The sequence below is a fragment of the Gavia stellata genome, chromosome 13, assembly GCF_030936135.1.
Source record: "Gavia stellata isolate bGavSte3 chromosome 13, bGavSte3.hap2, whole genome shotgun sequence".
Taxonomy (NCBI): Eukaryota; Metazoa; Chordata; class Aves; order Gaviiformes; family Gaviidae; genus Gavia; species Gavia stellata.
In genome coordinates this window covers 24,793,281-24,812,518 of record NC_082606.1, presented here as the reverse complement: position 1 = coordinate 24,812,518, position 19,238 = coordinate 24,793,281, and the positions used below count along the sequence as shown (strand labels likewise).

At 67.1% G+C, this 19,238-nt stretch overlaps 1 protein-coding gene across 1 annotated transcript; it reads right to left on the bottom strand.

Annotated features, from left to right (window-relative positions):
- Positions 1-18: 18 nt before the first annotated feature.
- On the bottom strand, positions 19-17,294 carry STRC (stereocilin). Its single transcript, XM_059824155.1, has 32 exons — positions 17,135-17,294; positions 15,895-16,001; positions 15,582-15,713; positions 15,193-15,317; positions 14,370-14,548; positions 13,031-13,103; positions 10,675-10,760; positions 10,540-10,564; positions 8,880-10,137; positions 8,454-8,516; positions 8,202-8,321; positions 7,624-7,787; positions 7,127-7,313; positions 6,692-6,807; positions 6,397-6,529; positions 5,923-6,105; positions 5,711-5,749; positions 5,215-5,502; positions 5,083-5,141; positions 4,696-4,816; positions 4,526-4,617; positions 3,976-4,129; positions 3,717-3,895; positions 3,564-3,654; positions 2,897-3,065; positions 2,491-2,660; positions 2,075-2,230; positions 1,868-2,004; positions 1,591-1,739; positions 1,393-1,490; positions 1,036-1,183; positions 19-53 (listed from the first exon to the last, which is right to left on the bottom strand). Exons 1-32 carry the CDS (start codon positions 17,292-17,294, stop codon positions 19-21), a joined length of 5,196 nt encoding a protein of 1,731 aa, XP_059680138.1.
- Between the last annotated feature and the right edge of the window lie 1,944 nt (positions 17,295-19,238).

Sequence of the window (19,238 nt, the reverse complement as noted above, 5' to 3'; positions counted from 1 at the left end):
CCCAGCTCCTCCCGTAGCTTACGTGATCTCTGTGTCCAGCATGTCGCTGCGTCCTGTTACCCGCAACGCACCAGGCCAGACCCCATAAACGTGTGCTGCTGTAGCTGTGGCTTGGTCTGCTCCTTACCCCAGCACCCACTGCCCCACCAATCTCCCCAGTGCCCTGTGCCCCTGCAGAGAGGCACCCGCCCGGGTCTGGATTTCCTGCACCTGCCCTGAGCAGCCTTTCTTGGGATTTCCCTGAGCCACTGCTGCCCTGGGGAAGGGGCCTGGGGGGCTTCTGGAGCTGCCCTGGCCTGGGGGGGCTGCAAGGGACTGCATGTGGGCAGGGAGCCGGGGCTGGGGGGCAGCTTGCTGCAGGATGCCAGGAGCTGCTGGGACAGTCAAGGCCAGGCAGGGAAAGGTGCTCTGGGGCCACAGGTCGCTGCAGGCACATGAGCAAGCAGGGAGCAGAGCTCATCACTTGTGCTCATCACAAGTTTATTACTGGGATGCTCACAGAAAGCAGTGGGGCAGGCAGAGGAGGAGAGCCAAGGTGAAGGCAGACTGGGGCCTGGCTCCGCTCCTGCCTGCGGGAGAGAAAGCACTGTCAGAGCTGAACATGCCAGCACCAGCACTCCACGGAGAGGCTCACATCCCTGCTGCTGCCAGGAGCCCTCGCAGTGCTCGCAAGTGTGCACACACAAACGCACGTGCACATATGGACAGTTCTGGGCAGGGACAGCACCGTCTGCTGCTGCCCCCAGAGCCGCTGTTCAGGACCTGGGTTTAGGGCAGGGGGTGGCAGCAGGGAGGTCTTGCCTGGGCAGAGGTGGGATGGGACACAGCCCAAGAGGGAGCATGAGCTGGGCAGGCAGTGGGGCCAGCCTTCCCACGGGACAGCGTTGCAGGCACCAGGGCCAAACCCGCATGACCTGAGCCCTCCTGGCATCCCGGAGGTGCAGAGCAGGGACAAGGGGCGGCCGGGCAGAGGAGCCACCTGCAGCAGGCAGCCTGGGTGCTGCGTGGGGACAGACGCCACCCTGCCACTCTCACCTTGGCCGTCCTGGACAGCCTCTCCCTCACGCCGGGCGCTGGCCAGGGCCTGGCGCTGGGCGCTGCCAAGCCACCGGTGCTGCTCCGGGGTGACAGCTGCGGCCTGGGTGCTGGAGAGGGTGCGCAGCTGAGCTGGACCAAACACCACCTGCGTGGAGAGGGCAGCAAGCCACGGCGAGGTCCTGCACCCGCTCCCCAGTGCAGTCAGGACACGTCCCACCTCCGTCCCTCAGTGTTTGGCGCGGGAGGCTCCCACCACGCTGGCCCGGCTGGGGATCCCCCCCTCCCTGGTGTGCAGAGGTATGGTGCCACGTGTGCGCCAGCTGAGCACGCCAGTGGGGGATGCTGGGAACTCACTGCCAACTTGGGTGCCGGGACAGCAGCGATGGCCTGGGGTGTGAGCGCCCAGATCTGCTCGGGGACCAGCGCAGAGAGGACGATGTCGGGGAGGCCAGCTGGGGCACAGAGCGTGGGATCAGGATGCCATCCCCAGGCACAGGGGCTGGCAGGGCAGGCAGCAGCAACCACAGCGCATGGCTCTGTCCCAGCCCTCACCTGCCAGCGTCCCGACCTCTGTGAAGATTTCGGGTCCCCAGTCGGCAGCCGGGCCGAAGGCAGCGCTGGAAGTCAGACGGGCAGCCAGCACCTCCGCCTGCTGCTCCGTGCAGCGCAGGCTCAGCGAACCCAGGAAACGAGCGGCTTTGCTGCGGGGAGCAGGCAGCGTCAGGCAGCCATGCACTGGGGCGCAGCACCCCTGCCTGTTCCGAGGCAGCAGGTGGTGCCTGCCCCCGACGGGGGGCTCGGCCCGTGCTCCCTGTGGGCGCACACCCACCTGAGCTCCCGGCTGTCCAGGCCCTGTAGCTCGGCTGTCGGCAGCCCACAGAGCAGGTGCCCCAGCGCCACCAGTTCAGGCAGCCCCAGGTCCGGGGCACTCACCCCGCGCTGCCGCAGGAAAGCAGACGCCATGGCCTGCATCTGGGGGAGAGCCTGTCACCGGGGCCAGCCACTCCCCCCCCGCCCCGGGCCCCCAGGGCCTCACCTGCTCAGGCGACCAGCCGTCCAGCTCCCCCAGGGTGGACAGGGCCCCCCAGTCTGGGAGCAGCAGCTCCTGCAGCTCCGGCTCGCCCAGCTGGGTGGCCAGCCGTCCCAGGCGCAGGGTCTGGGCTGGCTCCAGTGCCCGGGCGCTGCCCCACAGCTGTGGCACCAGCAGCACCGCGAGCTGCCAGGACCCCCCAGCCCAGCGCCGCCTGGCAGCGCCAGCACAGCTCCCCACGGGCAGCCCCCCAAGGCCAGCACAGCCACCCACAGGCAGACCCCAAGGCCACCAAAGCCCCCCAAGGACATTGCCCTGCAGGCCAGCACAGATCCTCGCATCTAGCACCTGCCCCCCAGGGCCAGCACAGCCCACCCAGCCCAACCACCCCCACCAGCACAGCCCCCCGTGTCCCCCCTCACCCGCTTGGCCTGGCCCAGGGCAGCCCGGAGCTGGTCAGGGCGCAGCGCCGGGTCCTGGCTGAGCAGCCCCAGGCAGCTCTCCAGCTGCTGGGGGGCCATGGCGGCCAGCTGGGCCGCGCTCCATGCCGCAGGGAAGGTGGCACGCATGTCGGCACAGCTGGGCACAGGGGCTGCAGAGCCGTCTTGAGTGGACTGGCCCCAGCCCCAGCGCCCCCCAGAGCCCCCGCAGCGCCTGTTGCGGGGTGCACGAGGGGGGCGCACCAGCCGGGGAGGGGACAGCATGGGGGACAGCAGGCAGCAGGGGCACAAAGTATGTGGGCAGGGCGTGGGAGGGCACCACAGACAGGAGGTGCATGAGTGGGGACAGGGTCCATGCGGGGCTGGCAGGGGGAGTGCACAGTCTCACCTTGGTCCCCTGGCCTGGCAGCTGCCACCAGCGGGGCCACCAGCACTTCCTGTGGGCTGGGGCCCTCACCTGGGGTGCTGAGGGGGTGGCAGAGGCGTCCCAGCTCACTCTGCTCCCAATCCCGCTGGCTCTGCAATAGTTGCTCCACCGTGTCTCTGCTCAGCAAGTCCTGGGGCAGCACCAGGCGGATGTGGAGAGAGGGGCCAGGACAGACCCCACTGGCAGAAAGGCCCAGGGGAGCAGAAAGGCCCAGGGGAGCAGCAAGGATGGCACGGCCGCGGGGGCAGGAGTGCTGATGGGGTGGCACAGCCACGAGGACGGGGCACTGGCAGGGACAGCACAGCCACAAGGGTGGGGCACAGGTGGGGATGGCACAGCCACAAGGACAGGGCACTGGGAGGGACAGCACAACCACGAGGATGGGACACCATTGAGGATGGCACAGCCATGAGGATGCAGTACTGGTGGGGACAGTGCAGCCACGGGGATGGGGCACTGGTGGCGATGGCCACCCTTGTCACAAGGGTGGGGCACTGGCAAGGACAGAACAGCCAGGAGAACGGGGCACTGGAGGGTTGGCACAGCTGCATGATGACCGACCGGAGGGGCTGGGGCGCGGCCAGCCATGGGGCAGCACGGCGTTGGTGTGACAGGACACGGTGCTCACCCGCGGGACGGCGCGCAGGCTCTCGAGGGGCAGCAGGAAGACCAGGCGCCCCAGCTGCTGCAGGGTGGGCAGGCGCCAGCCTGGGGGGGGCCTGCGGGAGCAGGCATCAAGGTGGTGCTGTCAGGGCCCCATGCCCCCCTGCCCGCCACCTACCCCAGAGCCTGCTCCGACAGCAGCAGCTGCCCCAACTCAGCAGCCGCCTCCATGGCCAGGCAGGTGTCCTGCAGGTCCCCGAGCCGCGGCAGCAGGCTCTCAGGCCGGATGCGGGCCACAGTTTCCCGGCCCAGGAACCCCACCAGCGGGCCCAGCCGGTCCAGGTCCTCCCCAGCCAGCTGCGTCCCTGCTGGAAGCCGCTGCAGGGGGGAGAGCAGAGGAGTGAGGGTGGGCGGCTGCATCTCCCCGCACCCCGCGCTGGGCTCCCTGCCCTTACCAGGGAGCGCAGGGCCCTGTGGGCCAGGGCTGCCTGGCGGATGGCCGGCAGGGCCAGCAGGCTGCGGGGCTGGCGGGTGACGTGGTCCAGCACCAGCCGCACCATGGCATCGGGCAGCATCTCCACCAGCTTTGCCCTGCAGGAGCCAGAGCACGGCTGGGCACGGCGGGGCGAGGGGCTGCTCTGCCCGGGGATGAATGGGACACCGAGCCCCACCCTGCAGACCCCCTCTCACAGCAGGGGTACCCAGGATCCGGGCAGGGGCTGCCGCCAGGGCTGCCCCCAGGGACGGCCAGGTCCGCGGGCTGGGGATGCCGGGGAGCAGCACTGCCTGCGGAGGGCTTCTGCCACCAGTCCCTGCTCCACACTCGGGCGCAGCAGGGCAGGGGCTCACTGGCCCCTTGGGGACACAAGGAGGTGATGGGCCCAAGGTGGGGGCTGTGGGCCTGCAGCCTACAGCCGGGGGAAAGGGGGCAGTGGGAGCAGAAGGGGTGGCCCATGTCCCCCAGGGCCAGCTGCTCCTGACACCTACGGTAACTCCATGAGGAACCGAGGTCCCAGCCATGCCAGCTCCTCCTCAGAGAGCACAGGACGTCTGAGCACCTCCTCCTGCACGCAGCGCCTCTGGGGACACCATGCTGTGAGCACAGGACAGGGACAGGCTGCCTGCGAGCCATGGGGGTCGTGGAGCCTCCTCCTTACCAGGCTGGCAGGCAGGGAGTGGGGCTGCACATAGAGGGTCCGGAGAGTACACAGGAAATCCTCCCGGCCCAGCTCCTGCAGCGTGGCGCAGCTCATGCCCACCACCAGCGAGCCCAGGGGACTGCAGGATGACAGCATTAGATCCTGTTGGGGCTTCACCATCCCCATGGTCTCCATCCCCATGGTCTCCATCCCCCATGGAGACCCACTCAACCCTGCCCAGGGCCCTACCAAGGCTCTCGCCTCCTGCCCAGGGCACACACCCACCTCCCGTCCAGGGCACCCAGCCCCCTCGCCCTCTGTGGGACCCCAGAGGCTGCTCCCAGATGCCCCCATCCCCGCGCCCCAGCTGGCGCCCATCAGCCAGCCCGGGCGGGCTGCTCTCACCCAGCAGTGCGATGGCTGCAGTTAGTGCTGGCTTCCACCTCCCTCCAGAGGAGCTGGGCCTGTTGGGGGGGCAGCAGTGGGAGGCACAGGGGTGCAGCACTTTCCCCTGCAGCCCTGTGCCTGGCCTCTGACCTGCTGTGGGGACCAGGGCAGGTTTGGGTCCCACGGAGCCCCCCGCAGAGCCTGGGTGCTGGGACGCAGGAGCTGGAGGGGCAGCAGGGGCAGCAGGCAGTGGGGCCAGCCGTCCAGGGGCTGCAGAGCCTGCAGCAGGGATGCCACCTGTGCCGCTGAGAGCAGGGGCAGGGCTGGCCCCAGGCATGCACAGCCTTGGACCCGGAGAGGGGCCAGGACAGCTGCCAGCAATGTGGGTCCCAGGCCTGGCAGCAGGGGACACAGCCTGGCTGCTTCCCCTGCCGTCACCTGCAGAGAAATGTGCTGGCCTTACTTGGGCAGCCGTGCCGCAGCAGGGCTGCACCTTGCACAGGGACCCTGCAACAGCAGAGGGACTGGGGTGGCTGGCAGCTCAGCCAGGCAGGCATAGGCGTGAGAGATCTGGGGCTGCGCTCAGGCACCAGGGCACAGAACCTGCAGCCCATCCTTTTCCTGCAAAGGCACCTCAGATACTCACATTGTCGCTCTGGACCGCCCGTGCAAGCAGGAAGGATGCCTGGGGGGCAGAAGAAGGCAGTGGTCATCAGCCCGGCTAGCACAGCCCTAGCAGGGCAGGGGCGAGGCTTGGAGACTGCCCGGCTGCACTGCGCTGGGCTCCCTGACAGTGCCCTGGTCCTCGAGCCCCCGGGGACCCCCTGCCCAGGGCATGTGCAGCCATGCTGGACTCACCTGGGCACGCGTCAACTGCGTCGGCCGCAGCTGGGGCAGAAGGGCATTCAGCTGGGCAGCTGACAGGCGTTCCAGGAAGCCCACTCCCATCTCAGGGAGGACGCCCCTCCATGCTGGCAGCTCCCCAGGGCTCACCACGGCCAGGCTGGTGGAACGCAGCAACTCTGCCAGGGCGAGCATGACCTGCTGGCACAGAGCAGGAGAGACCATGAGCCCAGGGCTGCTGGGCAGTTTGCCCCACTCCCTGTGGCAGAAGGAGCCAGGGGGGGAAAAAATGGAGCTGATGCTGGTGCCTGATGTGCTGCCTGACCAGCAGCCACTGCCCTGGCACCCCTACTCGTGCCAGCACGTTGTGGCCAGGCTCCCTCAGAGAGCAAGGGGACAGGAGCCGAGCTCCCCGGGGTGCCCGTCCACGTGCTGCCCCTGGGGGTGGCCTGGCACAGCCAAGGTATCCCCCCCCCAGGGCTGGCTCACCCGCCCGTGCTGCCATAGGGTCCCTGCAGCCGCACACGCCAGCAGGCTCTGCTCCACTGCCCCCCGGGGGTCCTGCAGCCATGACAGGTCCTGCAGCTCCTCGGGGCTCAGGAAGCAGGCAAGGGCCCCCAGCCTGTGCAGAAAAAGCCTGTTAGCAGGCAAGGGTGGCCCTGCCAGCACCCATCCCAGCCCCACTCCGCAGCAAGACTGTGGCCCTCGCAGCAGGACCAAGGCCCCACACCAGCCCGGCTTGGGGCATGGCTGTACTGGCACTGGCAGCCCCCATCACGCTCACCTGTGCCCTGGCTCAGCGCCAGCCACGCGGCTCCTGTTCGCCAGGCTGCCTGCTACATGGCGGCCCTGCACCAGCCCCAGCTGCAGCAGCTGCCAGCTGTCCCCCAGCCCCCAGATCTGGGCAGGCAAAGACTTGGCTCCATTCTCCTGACCAGACCTGGGGCTCCCAGCCAGCGCCGGGGGTTCAGCGTGCGGGGCCAAGGAAGGGCATGCAGGGCTCCCAGCCAGGGGGGTGCAAGATCAGGGGTGCAGGGTTGGGCAGGGTGGGATTCCCAGCTCGGGGGCACAGGGATCCCCACCTGCCATGCGCAGGGCTGGCAGTGCAGGGGTCCCAGCTCACTGGGTGCAGGGTTGGGATCCCTGCCTGCCATGGGGTGAGGGTCTGCTGCTGGCTGGGCAGAGCAGCCCGTGTGGGGGCCCAGGACTTGCATCCCACCTGCTGGGGCGTGAGCTGCAGGAAGCAGCGCAGCGGCAAGTGGGGCAGCAGTGGCAGGACAGCACGGAGGAAGCCGAGGGGCCACGTGGGCACAGCCCCGAGGAAGGGAGCCTGCAGCAGGTGCCTGGCAAAGGCGGCCTTCTGCCCCTGCGTCAGGCGGGTGCTGTGAGTCCGCAGGGCAGCGAGGCTGTGGGGACAGAGCGCCAGGGCACAGCTACAGAGAGACCTCTCAGGCCTGTGCCAAGCCTGCACCCACCTCAGTGACCATCACCAAGCACATGCCCCACAGACCCCAGGACCCAGGGGCACTTAGAGGCCTTCTGCACCACTATCACATGGCCTGCTTGGGCTGGGGCTCTGCAGGGGACAGTGCAGCATGGGGCTGGGCTGGGGTGTCTGGGCGACAGGGCAATGCAGGGCACAGGCCGGAGCTGGTGGACTACACCAGCACTACTGCGGCACGCATGCAGGTAGTCCAGGCATCCAGCAGCACTTACACACTCTCGTTGGCCAGGAGGGCGGGTGGGAGCCTCGCGATGTCAGACACAGCCATGAAGGGAATGAACTGCGACAGGCTGACAAACAGCTGAGGGGTGAGATGGGGAAATCTGCGGAGCAGCAGCACAGCCAGCGACTGCAGCGCCTCCTCCCTGGACGGCACCTGCAAAGCTGCGTGAGCCCCAGCTCCAGCAGGACACAGCCATGGGCAACAAGCACAGGCCCAGTGCTGCCCGGCCGTGCCCCGGGAGAGCACCCCTTGGCACAGGCTCTGCACCCCTGTGCCTGGGCTCTGCACACACACACCCCACGCACAGGCTCTGCACCCCTGCGCCTGGGCTCTGCACACACACCCCCCCCATGCATGGGCTCTGCAACCCCTCACGTGTGGGAGCACTGAACTCTGGCAAGCACGGACTCCGCACCCGCCTTGTGTAGGGTCTGTGCCCCCATCTGTGGGCTGTACCCCCCACATGCTGTGCACCCCACACACATGGGCTCTTTCCCCCCATCACAGAGGTTCTGCAACCACCACACAAGCACTCTGCACACCCTGCCCCGTCGCAGCCCCTCTAACCACCTCCCCACGCAGCCGGTGCCAGGAGCGGTGCAGCAGGGCCAGGAAGCGCTGCACAGCCTCAGGCCCCACCGCGAGCAGCAGCCCCTGGAAGCTCTCCTCTGGCATCTGCAGATACTCCTGCGGGGAGGCCACAGCTCAGCACAGCCGGCAATGGGGACCCAGGCCGTGGGAGCACAGGGGGCAGGCAGGCCCTGTGCTCCGCAGGATCCTGGGTGGGCCAGGAGCCAGCCCAGCTGGGGCGAGCAGTACCTGCACCAGGATCTCCAAGGCAGGAGCGCCCTCGCTGTCCTGGAGCAGGTCCCAGAGCACAGTCTGCAGGAGACAGTAGGACTGCACTCCCCATCCCAGTGCAGACCTTCCCCCAGAGCTCCTCACCCAGGGCAGCCTTGCTGCAGGGAAGCTGACCCAGGGGCAAGGGGGGGGTGGCTTCGCCCCGAGCCACAGCCCTGACACCCCAATCCAGGACTGGCCACTCCCAGCCTCTAGTGGCTGAGCAGAGCACGTGTGCCGGTCCTGCTCCCACCATGGCTGGCACTGGACAGGGACCCCAGGACTGGGGCCCACACCCTAGCTGGACCCCTCAGCCAGCGGGAGGGCTTCCGGGGTCTGGCACCCTGACCGCTGCCCCACACCCAGGGAGGCCCTCGCTCACCACCCCAGCACTGCCCAACTCACACTAAAGCAGCTCAGCAGCTCCCTCTTGGGCGAAGCCCTGTGCTCCCACCCCAGGTACTCGCCCACGGTGCGCAGGATGCCTGCGGACGCGTTCACCCCAAGCAAGCCCCAGAAGGAGGTGTTGTCCAGGAGGCTGGAGAGGAGGATGGCCTCGCTCAGCTGCTCCCCAGCCACCTGCCCAGCATCCTCTTGTCCAGAGAGGGCCAGGCTGTGGTCAAGCAGACGCAGGAGGTAGTTCACGTGGGGGACCCAGCCTGGACCCTCCTCCTGGCATCGTGGGAGCTGCGAGGCCAGCCCCAGCAGGTAGGCAGCCGGGTCTGGGCAGAGCTCTGCAACATCCAGCTTGGGGGTCAGGGGCAGGAGCGCCAGGAGCTGCTGCAGCAGACAGCGTCCCCCGGGCAGGGCGCCCTGGCAGCGCACCCCGACCACAGGCTGGGGATGCCCCAGCAGCTGCAGGAGGGAGGCATTGGTGCACACCAGCTCCTGGAAGCAGCTGGGACTAGTGGTCCTGCAGAGCTCCAAGAGGCTGGCGTTCCCCTGTGCCCACAAGCTCCGGCCCTTGAAGGAGCAGGGATCTGCACCCCCAGGCCCTAAGGTGCTGGGCATCTGTGCCTGGGGACCGCCGCACAGCTGGGAAAGCCAGGCCTGGAGGTCGGTGGGCAGCAACTCAGGGCTCGCACTGCCACACAGCCAGGCACCCCAAAGCATGTGGCTTCTCAGGAAGCAGCTCCAGGCATCCTCCCAGTGCGCGCCCAGTGGGCAGGTGCTGTGACTGGGTGGCCGGACCCCCGCCGGGCCCTGGGCCAGATCGGCACAGAGCTGCTCCAGCAGGACCTGCTGGGGCCCGGGGGTCTCCCTCAAGGAGGTGTTGCTGCAGACGGTGCTGTTGAACTGAGCAGGGTAGCGCTCCCGGCAGGCCTGGGCCCATGCTGAGCCCCCCTCGCCTGCAGAGAGGTACCAGGCTGCGTTGGAGCAGGTAGCCCCCAGGTCCCCCGGGCGCTGGCCGGAGCCCCGGGAGCTGTTGAAGAGGTTGCAGTAGAGGTAGACCGTGAAGTTGGAGACGCCGGGCAGCCCCGGGACGCTGTCATTGCACGCAGCCTCCAGAACAGGCGGCAGGAGCGAGGGCTGGCCCTGGGGCATGGCAGCTGCTGCCCGGGGGACAGGCTGGAAGCAGCCGGGGAGGGGCGGCGGAGCAGGGAGCACCCCAGCCGCGAAGCCCAGGCCCCGGGCGTCCCAGCTGAGGTTGTGGTGGAAGCCCCTGGAGGGCAGAGACCAGATCAGCGACCGCGCTGGCCGCGGCAGCCCCAGCACCGCTCTCCAGCTTAGCTGCCCACTGCAGCCCTGCCGGCCCCGGAGGAACCCCGTGCCTGCGGCCCGAGCTGCGCGTCCCACCCCACCCCGCGGCCAGGGCGCCCGCACGGCTCACGGCCCGGCCCGGCCCCGGGAGCGACCGGCCTCGCCGTGCTGCCGGGCCAGCCGGGGCGCGGCTCCGGAGCCGCCCCAGCCCAGCGGCCCCGCACCCTCGAGCCGTGTCCCGCGGCGAGCTCCTCCAGCCCCGGCCCGCAGCCCGCCCGCCCCGAGCCTCGGGCGGCCCCAGCGACCCGCGGGGCGGGGACCGGGCTCCGCGGGAGCGGCGGGGCGGCGCGGCCGCCCGACTCACCAGAGCAGCAGCTGCGGCAGCGTCCCTGCGGGCGAGGGCGGCCGTCAGGCGGCGGCCGGGCACCGGGCACCGGGCACCGGGCACCGGGCACCGGGCAGCGGGGAGCGGGGAGCGGGGGCCGGCGGCGGCGCTCACCTGCGCAGCGCCCGTCGCTGTCGGTGCGCGGGGCCCCCAGCGCCCGCGCCGCCGCCCGCAGCAGGGCGTCCCGCAGCCCCGGCGCGCTGCTCCAGAGGGGCCCGCACGGCCCAGGGCCCGCGCCCCGCTCCTCCGCCCCGGCCCGGCCCGGCCGCAGCTCCCAGCGCGGCCGGGCGGTGGAGGGGGGGGCCCCGCCGGCGCGGCCCCACAGCCCACGGAGGAGGCCGAGAAGCGCGGCCCGGCGCCGGCCGCCCCGCCGCGGGAGCGGCAGCCGCACCGGCCCCCGCGGCTCCCCCGCCAGCCCCGGGCCGGGCGGGAGGCTGGAGAGCTTGTCCGTGCCCCCCCGGGCGCCCCACGGGGTCGAGGCAGCCCTGCTCGCCAGCGGGGCCCCCGCGGCCTCCAGCCCCTCCAGCGGGCTCTGCCTGGGGACTGGCGTCCCCCTGCGCCGCCGGGCTCTGGCTTGTGAGACAGCCGGGACGGGGACAGCTGGGACGGTGCCGCTCGATCGCAGTCGGGCCCGGGCCTCGAGAACGGGCACGAGGTGTCTGGGCGCGGCGTCACTCCCTCCTGGGGCAGCTCCTGCGGGGCAGGGCCCAGCTGGCCGGCACGCCGCGTGGCACGGTCTCCACCAGCCATCCCTGGCCTGGCCAGCTGCCCCTGCAGCCCTGTGTGAGAGGCCACGTCCCTCGGGGGCCCTGCGAGCATCACCCCTCCGCATGGCAGTGCAGGCAGCCAATGTGCACACACGTGCAGACCCTGCTCTTTGGGACCCCTCCAGCTCTCTGCACACCGCCGCAGCATGTCACTGCCCAAGACCACCACCCACATTTCCAGAGCTGGCAGGACAGACACTCCCCATGGCTCGACCATCGCAGGGGACCAGCCTGGCCCTCAACACCCAGGTATGCAGGGCAGCCCACACCTCGGGAGTGGGCTCTCTGCCTCAGGAGCCATGCCCCGCTCCCACACAGGAGGCAGGAACTGAGAGAGCGGGAGAGACCTCGAACATGGCTCCATCACAGCAGCATCTGTGGTCCCGGGGGGGGTCATGCTCACTCACCGGAGCTGGGGTCCCCCAGCAACAGCAGGAGCAGCATTCCAAAGCTGGGAAGGGAAGCAGCCATTCCTGCGTTCTGCGGCTGGCAGGAGTGAGGGAGAGATGGATGAGGCCCCACACCGCCTGCACCGCCAGGTGCCCATGTAGCCTGCCTCCAGCCCCTGCCACTCTTGCATCCTCTGTGGCTCCCAACCCTCCTCTGACAGGGGCAGCCCCAAAGACATCTGTCCCACAGACCACTGAGATGGAGCTGTGCCTCAGCCCCCGCTGCCTGCTCAGCCCCTGCCCCTGCCCCTTCCCAGCCCCTGTCCCAGCCCCAGACCCTGTCCCAGCCCCAGCTCCTGCCCCTTCCCAGCTCCTGCCCAGCCCCTGCCCCTGCCCAGCCCCTGCCCCTTCCCAGCCCCTGTCCCAGCCCCAGCCCCTGTCCCAGCCCCAGCTCCTGCCCCTTCCCAGCTCCTGCCCAGCCCCTGCCCCTGCCCAGCTCCTGCCCCTTCCCAGCCCCTGCCCAGCCCCTGCCCCTGCCCAGCCCCTGCCCCTGCCCAGCCCCTGTCCCAGCCCCAGCCCCTGTCCCAGCCCCAGCTCCTGCCCCTTCCCAGCCCCTGCCCAGCCCCTGCCCCTGCCCCTTCCCAGCCCCTGCCCAGCCCCTGCCCAGCCCCTGCCCCTTCCCAGCCCCTGCCCAGCCCCTGCCCAGCCCCTGTCCCTTCCCAGCCCCTGCCCAGCCCCTGCCCCTTCCCAGCCCCTGCCCAGCCCCTGCCCAGCCCCTGCCCCTTCCCAGCCCCTGCCCAGCCCCTGCCCCTGCCCAGCCCCTGCCCGCTCACGCCGCTCCTGCCGCCGGTGCTGGAAGCGCCGGCGCGGCGGGGCTGACCCCCGCAGGCCTCGGCTCGCGGCTGTAACCCGAGGCCGCCGCCGGCCCCGCCGCCGCAGACGGTGCCGAGCTCTTGCATTATTGATGCCGGGAGCCCGGCGGGGGCGGGGGCCGTCGGGCTGCGGGCACTGCCCGGCCCGAGGGCAGCCTGGCTGGCTGGGCGGCTGCGGGAGCTGCTCCCGCGCCGGGTCTCCCCGGCGCAGAGGTGCCGGGCCCCGCGGGCTGACCGGAGCGGGACGGCACCCCCGCCCCCCTCCCCGCGGCGGCGCCGGTCCCGGAGCGGTCGGCGGCGCCCCCTGCTGGCCCCGGGGCGCGCCGGGCCGGGGCGCGTCGGCGCGGAGCAGCGGGACGAGCGGCGAGCAGGCTCTGGGCTGGCGGTGCCCGTTTGACTGGAGGCGGCAGGCGGGGCACGGGCGGTTCCCGGCGGGTCGTACAGCTCTTCCCAGACGATGGTCCCGGTGCCGGTGCCGGTCCCGAGCCGCTCCTGCAGCCGCGCCAGCGCCAGCTCTGCGGGGAGAGGCGGGGCTGCCGGGGCCGGGCAGGGCGAGCCCCTGTCAGGCGGGGCCCGGCCCGACCCCCCCGTCACCGAGGCCTGCCCAGCCTCCCCCCGCGGAGGGCCGCGGGGCTCCGCGGCTCCCGAGACGCGCGGGCCTGGGCCGGGCGGACATCACCGACGGGCTTTGCCGGCGGCTCCAGCTGGGAGCTCTTGTCGCGGGGAGCGGAGGCTTCCCTGCCCCCCTCCACCGCTGGGCTCTGTAACCCTCTGCGGAGGGAAACCCACCGGTCAGCCCCGGCTGACCTGGAGCCGTGTCCCCCCAGCACCTAGGGATCCGATCTGGGCCAAATCCAGCCCAGCAGATCTGCTTTGTGTCTGAAGCAGGGAAGGGGGAGAGCACCATCAGACACGTCTGGCGCAGGGCTGGGCTGTTTCCCCCGCTCCCGGGGCCGTCACGCACGGAGGACCCCTCTGGTTCCAGCTCCTCCTGTCCAGACCCAGCATGTCCACACTCACCCAACAGAGATACCACTTGGGCTCTTGAGGCTTGCCAGGGACTCCCCGCAGGGCAAAGGCAGGAAGAGCATCGCAAGGCGAGTATCTCCCTCAGGCTGCAGTTCCCATGTGCTGTGGGGAGCGTTTCTGGGGAGGAGTTTGCTGGGATCTTCCCATCTCTACCACAAGCAAATAAATCCATTTGCTTCAGGGCTTCCCTCTGCTGCAATTTTTCAGTCAGGTTACTCCATACGCTTTGGAAATTGCTCACTGGCAAGCAATATTGTACAGTGGTGAGTGCTGGGAAGAGGGTCTTGACACCATGGGGCGAAGAGGACTGGGGGATTTGTGGGCTGCCCCCAGGCTGCTCTGCCTCTGCCCCTTTGGATGGGGCTGTCCTGCAGTGCTGCCGTGTGCCCCGGAGAACACGGGAGGCAGGGGTGGCTCCCCAGCTCCGAACATGGAGAGAAACCACAGCTGGGCACTGGCCTCCAGGCTCCCATTTGTGAGAGATCCCGATTCAAAGTGAGCAGGAGATTGGGGTGCAGCCTCTGCTCCTCTTTCAATGCTCTTGCTTTTTGTTCAGCTCGTGTCCTGCTGGAACTCGCAGTGCTGACTGTGGCAGAGGGCAGCACCCACCCCCCTGCCCGGAGCCAGGTGTGCCCCGTGAGGGAGCAGGGACAGGCCTTGCCTTGCTGGTGTTTGGGGAAAAAAGCACCCTGCAAGCTGTCTGGGGAGCTCTGCAGAAAGAGGCCGATGACTGGCCCTGGCTCAGCGCTCACCCATGATCTCCACAAGGATGGTCTTGAAGAGAAAGGATGTGATCGGCAGCCAAAGGATGATGTAGGTTCCGCTGATTAACTTGGTCAGACTGGGGACCTTCCAAGTTTCCTGAAGCAGGTTAAGCCACTGGCCCATGGTGAAGAGAATGAAGACAGTCATAACAGCATCGGTAAAGTCACTGCAAGAAAACGGCTCTGTCACGTGTGGGCTCTGTATGCTGCCGTCCGTCTGCCATGCCAGGTGGGGCAGGGTGAAGCACAGTCCCCGCAGAGCCTGGCTGCCCTCAGTGTGCCCCCCCGCCCGGCTCTGCACCACGCAGCCTGCGAGCACCCACGTCCATGTGGGTATTTCAGGGTACGACGGTCACGCGTTCCTATCCAGGGGGTGTGAGGTATAGCCAGGATCCGCCAGACCAGCGGGACAGCAGAGATCCTGTGGGAGCTGGAGCCCGTCCTCCCAGTGGAAGCGGGAGCATGGGTTGGCAGAGGAAGCTGTGGGGGCTTTCCCCTCAGCCCCGCAGGGCTGCTCTCCCTGCCCCAGCCTTGCTCTGCCTGCAACCACTGGTGTCTGCGTGCACGGGAGCACTCCGAGCAGCGCTTCCAGCAGCCCAAGCTGTGGCAGCAACCCTCCCTCCTCACAAGCTGCTGGGGAGGAGAGGGCCAAGGTGTGCGGCACCCGGGTGGTGCTGGTGCCTGGTACCAGCATCGCAGCCCCAGTCGCGCTAAGGTTTCCTGCTGGGCAGGAGAGCGCAGTGGCAGAAGCCCCGGGGCAGCCGGCAGAGAAGGCACGCTGCAGCGTGCAGGCACATCCGAGGCACTGTACCTGAAGTAGTCCTTGTAGATTTGATCTGCGTAGTGCAAGTGGGTGTAGTCCTCAAAGAAGAAGATGCCAGAGACAGCAAAGATGTAGAAGAAAATGAGCAGGAACAGGAGGATGTAGATCGTGGCCTGGTGGGGAGAGGCAGGGCTGTCAGGAAGGGCAGGACATGGGTGCTGCTGCACGGGGCAGCAGGTCTTCCTGGGTGCTGGGACTCAGCCGGGAGCAGTGAGTGCTGGGGGTAGGGCAGCGGACAGGCAGCAGTGGGTAAAGGGCAGGGCAGGGTGCAGACAGGACCACTGCTCAGAGCTGAGCTGTGGGAGGGGGAGCTGTGCAGCGGAGAGGTGGCCGAGCAGTGCTTTCCCACTACTGCGGTACCGCGCTGCCCAGCCCACCTTCAGGGCCCTTGCTATGGACATGAGGATCATCTGGATCTGCCGGAACTCGCAGAAGAGCTTTAGGGAGTGCAGGATGCAGAAGACACAGTGAACCCTCCTGAAGACGGACTGCTCCGCCATGTGGAACAGCTATGGGATCTCGGGGACAAAAGGCTGCAGCAGGCAGATGGCGTGGGGGCTCCCAGCAGGCAGCCAGGCGCAGGCGGCCCTCTGCCCCACACCTGCCCCAAGGGAAGGCAGCAGCACAGGGAAAGGTGACGATGAAGTCAAAGACATTCCACGTGTTTTTCCAGTAGCCCCTGAAGCTGACCAGCCAGTTCAGCGCAATATCGATGACAAAAATGCTGGAAATGGCCCAGACAGCTGCCTCCATGACAGTGGTGAGCACCTGGTGAACGTTGGTCCTGTTCATCAGCTCTGGGGGGCACAGGGGACAGTTGCTGAAACTCAGCAGTCAGCAAGAGGGACCAGGTGACAGGGTGAGGGCAGGAGCGTGCTGCTCAAAGGAGAAACGAAGGGTGAGACGGAAAAGCCAGTACTGAATACTGTCCCCCAACATCCAGCTGAGCTGCCAGACTGGCTGTGATGGGAGGCAGCGCTCGGAGGCTGAGATCTGAGTGCAAAGGCTAGTTGGGGACATGAGGTCCTGGGGAGGATGGGATGGGACACAGCAGGAGGGAAGGCTGCTGCTCTGTGCTGGCTGTGGCCAGGGAAGGTGGCTATCGGAAACTAACCCTTGACTTGAATTTGATCACTAGTGCTGGCTCTCATGGGCATGCCCTGCAAAACTACCACACAGAATGTCCTTTGGCAGCAGCCCTAAGCCTGTTGCCATGGTGTGTCACAGGATGCAGCGAGCCCTCCTACACGGGGAGTGCTCAGCCCAGGCAGATCCTGGGGCAGCAGCAGGGTCAGGCTGGCTCTGTGCAGTGGAGAGGAGAGGCTGTTCATGCTCACCACTGTTGATCATCAGGATAAGGGTGTTCAGGATGATCAGGAAGAAGATGCTTTTTATTTACACACTGGCTGAGTTTCGTCATTGAGAAAAACGCAGGACACTGACTCATTGCCTGTCAAACTCCACGGGCAGACACACTCCCAAAGGGGACTCAGACGTGCACAGTGAACACACTGCTCCATGGACCTCGGGTTTCAGGACAAGCTTGGTCCTTGTCTTGGTACACTGGCAACAGAGTTCTGCCTTTGACAAGTGACACCTAAAGCACTGGAAAAGCTGTGAAGTGGCCACCACGAAATGCTGTTGGGGAACAGCTGCCCACCTGAGAAAGAAGTCCCAGGAGAGCTTGGGCCGCAGCGCTTCAGCCCTTCTGCACTAATTCATTCTTAACAGTCCCTGCTCATCCCACCCTGGACAAGGACTGTGCAGGCTGCCAGTACACAGAGCCTGTGTCCTGGCAGAAAGCCAGTCTGATCCACCCCATTCCCAGAGCTTGGCCTCCCCTGTGCCTGGAGGGAGCCTGTGTCTCATGGCTGGCGCTGCTGCAGCTGCGTGGCAGATGCTCCTGCAAGCCTCCTGTCATCAGACTGACTGTGGAGGATACAGTGCAGGAACTGGGATATCAATGGGAGGAGGAAAGGCCAGCAGCCCTTGCGGACCTCTATGCGGCTGTACAGGTGTTTCTCTGGGGCGATGGTGGTCTTGCTGCGACTGATGTTGAAACAGACCAGCTGGTGGTGATCAGTGAGCATCACCTTCCCCTGCTTCCAGGGATCTGTGTAGTGATCAAGCAGCTCCTGAGATACTCTGCCTTCTCCTCTGCCCAGCAGGGGTGGGAAGCCATGCAGCTGGAGGGCACTGAATGAGACCTGGCCAGGCAGCACCCTCCAAACAGAAGCAAATGGGTCACTGCAGCATGAAGAGGGAAAAAGCCAACTTTTGTGGACAGTTTAGGAGGCTGTGCTGCAGTTCCCTTAGCAGGGTATTGATGCTGAGCTAGCACAAGCAACGACACCCAGCTAGAAATCAGGCTGGGCTGTGAATGTGCCTTAAATCTAGTCATGTATGGCCTTCAGCAGCTGCCCTAGGATGACACAGCAGAGCTGGTGGCAGGAACCGGGAGTCCAGGTGCCCTTGTCCCATCCAAGGCACTTCTTCCCCAGCCACCTTGTTCACCCTGCTCTGTGTGCAGGCTCAGCCAAGCCTGCGACTGGCTGCTGAGACGTGCAGGAACATTAAGAGGTTCTTTTCTGCAGTGGTACCAACAGCAAAGGACGCAGAAGCACGGACTGGGAGAGTATTTTGGAAGTGGACACTACTGCATCCTGCATACACTCTAGCTCCTGTTTGCCAAATTACCGGATGCAGGAGAATAGCCATGTTTCCTCCTCCTGCTCTAGATGAGACCTGAACAAAGAATGAGCACAGCTACAAAAAACATTCAGGTGGGGCTGACTTACCATCCTGCAGCAATCCAAACAGAGCTGTGGGAGGAGATGGATTTTATTCTGTCCCTTTCACTCCCTCCACAAAGGTGTAAAGCTGCTGCTGGCCAAGTGCAGGAGCTGAGCATACCTGAAGGGCCCCAAATGGCTAGATTATTGCCCAAAGCCCTGCTTCTTGAGGAGGAAATGGTGCCTGGGGTGAGAGGAGTCATCTCCGCGCTCCGGGGAGCTGTTTGCTGACCACCTGCCCTTCTCCTGCTCAGCCGAGCTCTCACACCACCTCTCCCCATGTCCTTGGGGAGTGATGCAGAGGCAGGCAGCGGGGTGTAACATGCTGCCCACTCACTGCCAGCCTGGCAGACAGGCAGCTGGTTACCAAGGAAATCCATAATCCTGTGTTGGGGCATTACTTGTCTCAGGTCCCAGAGGCGATCCCTCTGGCAGAAGGTCCAAACTTGCTTGGAGCAAATGGCCTCAGCGAGGGGATGCAGCTTCCCTGGGGAGCATCCTCTGTGCTCTAAACCAGAGAGGAAAGGTAGCCCAGTGCAGCGTGCCTGTGCTGGAAGTGCCTGGTGGAGCCTTCCCTGAGGATCCATGGCTGGGGGTGCTGCTTCTCGCCACCACAGAGGTTCCTGGCCCAGCAGCCGGATCAGGATGACCTCACAGTCCGGAACAGAGGGAGGTAGGGGAGCCCTGCTCCTCCCACTGGATTTGGGCCAGCAGGGAACCCGGGCAGCTGGTGCTGCTGTGGGTGTGGTGCCAGCAATGCTGGCACTCCCTGCTCCCCTGGCACACCGGGGCCTGGCTGAGGCACTGGGGAGCAGCAGGGCTGGGCAGGGGCTCAGCTGCGCTCGGGGACTTGATCTGTGGCAGTATTCGTCCGTGCAGCTGCTTCACGTGAACTGGCCGACGACGGCTGCATCCCAGTGGGCAGACTCATGGCCCCGGGGTCTTTGCTTTCATGTCAGACAGCGGCTCCCCAAAGCTCCCATGCTGTGTCCCCCACACCCCGGTGCGTGGGTCAGGGTGCCGTGGGTCTGTCAGTCCTGGTATTCTTGACATGACATTGTTGAATTCGAACTCGGGAATTCCTGATTCCTCTGGCAGTAACTAGGCCATTCTCAAATCACTAACAAACAAAATCGTGTGCACAGGCTCTGCGCTGTGGTACTGACAGTGCTGCGAGTCCCAGCTTGTGCAGATCTGATGGGCCACCACTGGGCAACTGTTCCCTTCCACGCTAGTGGCTCA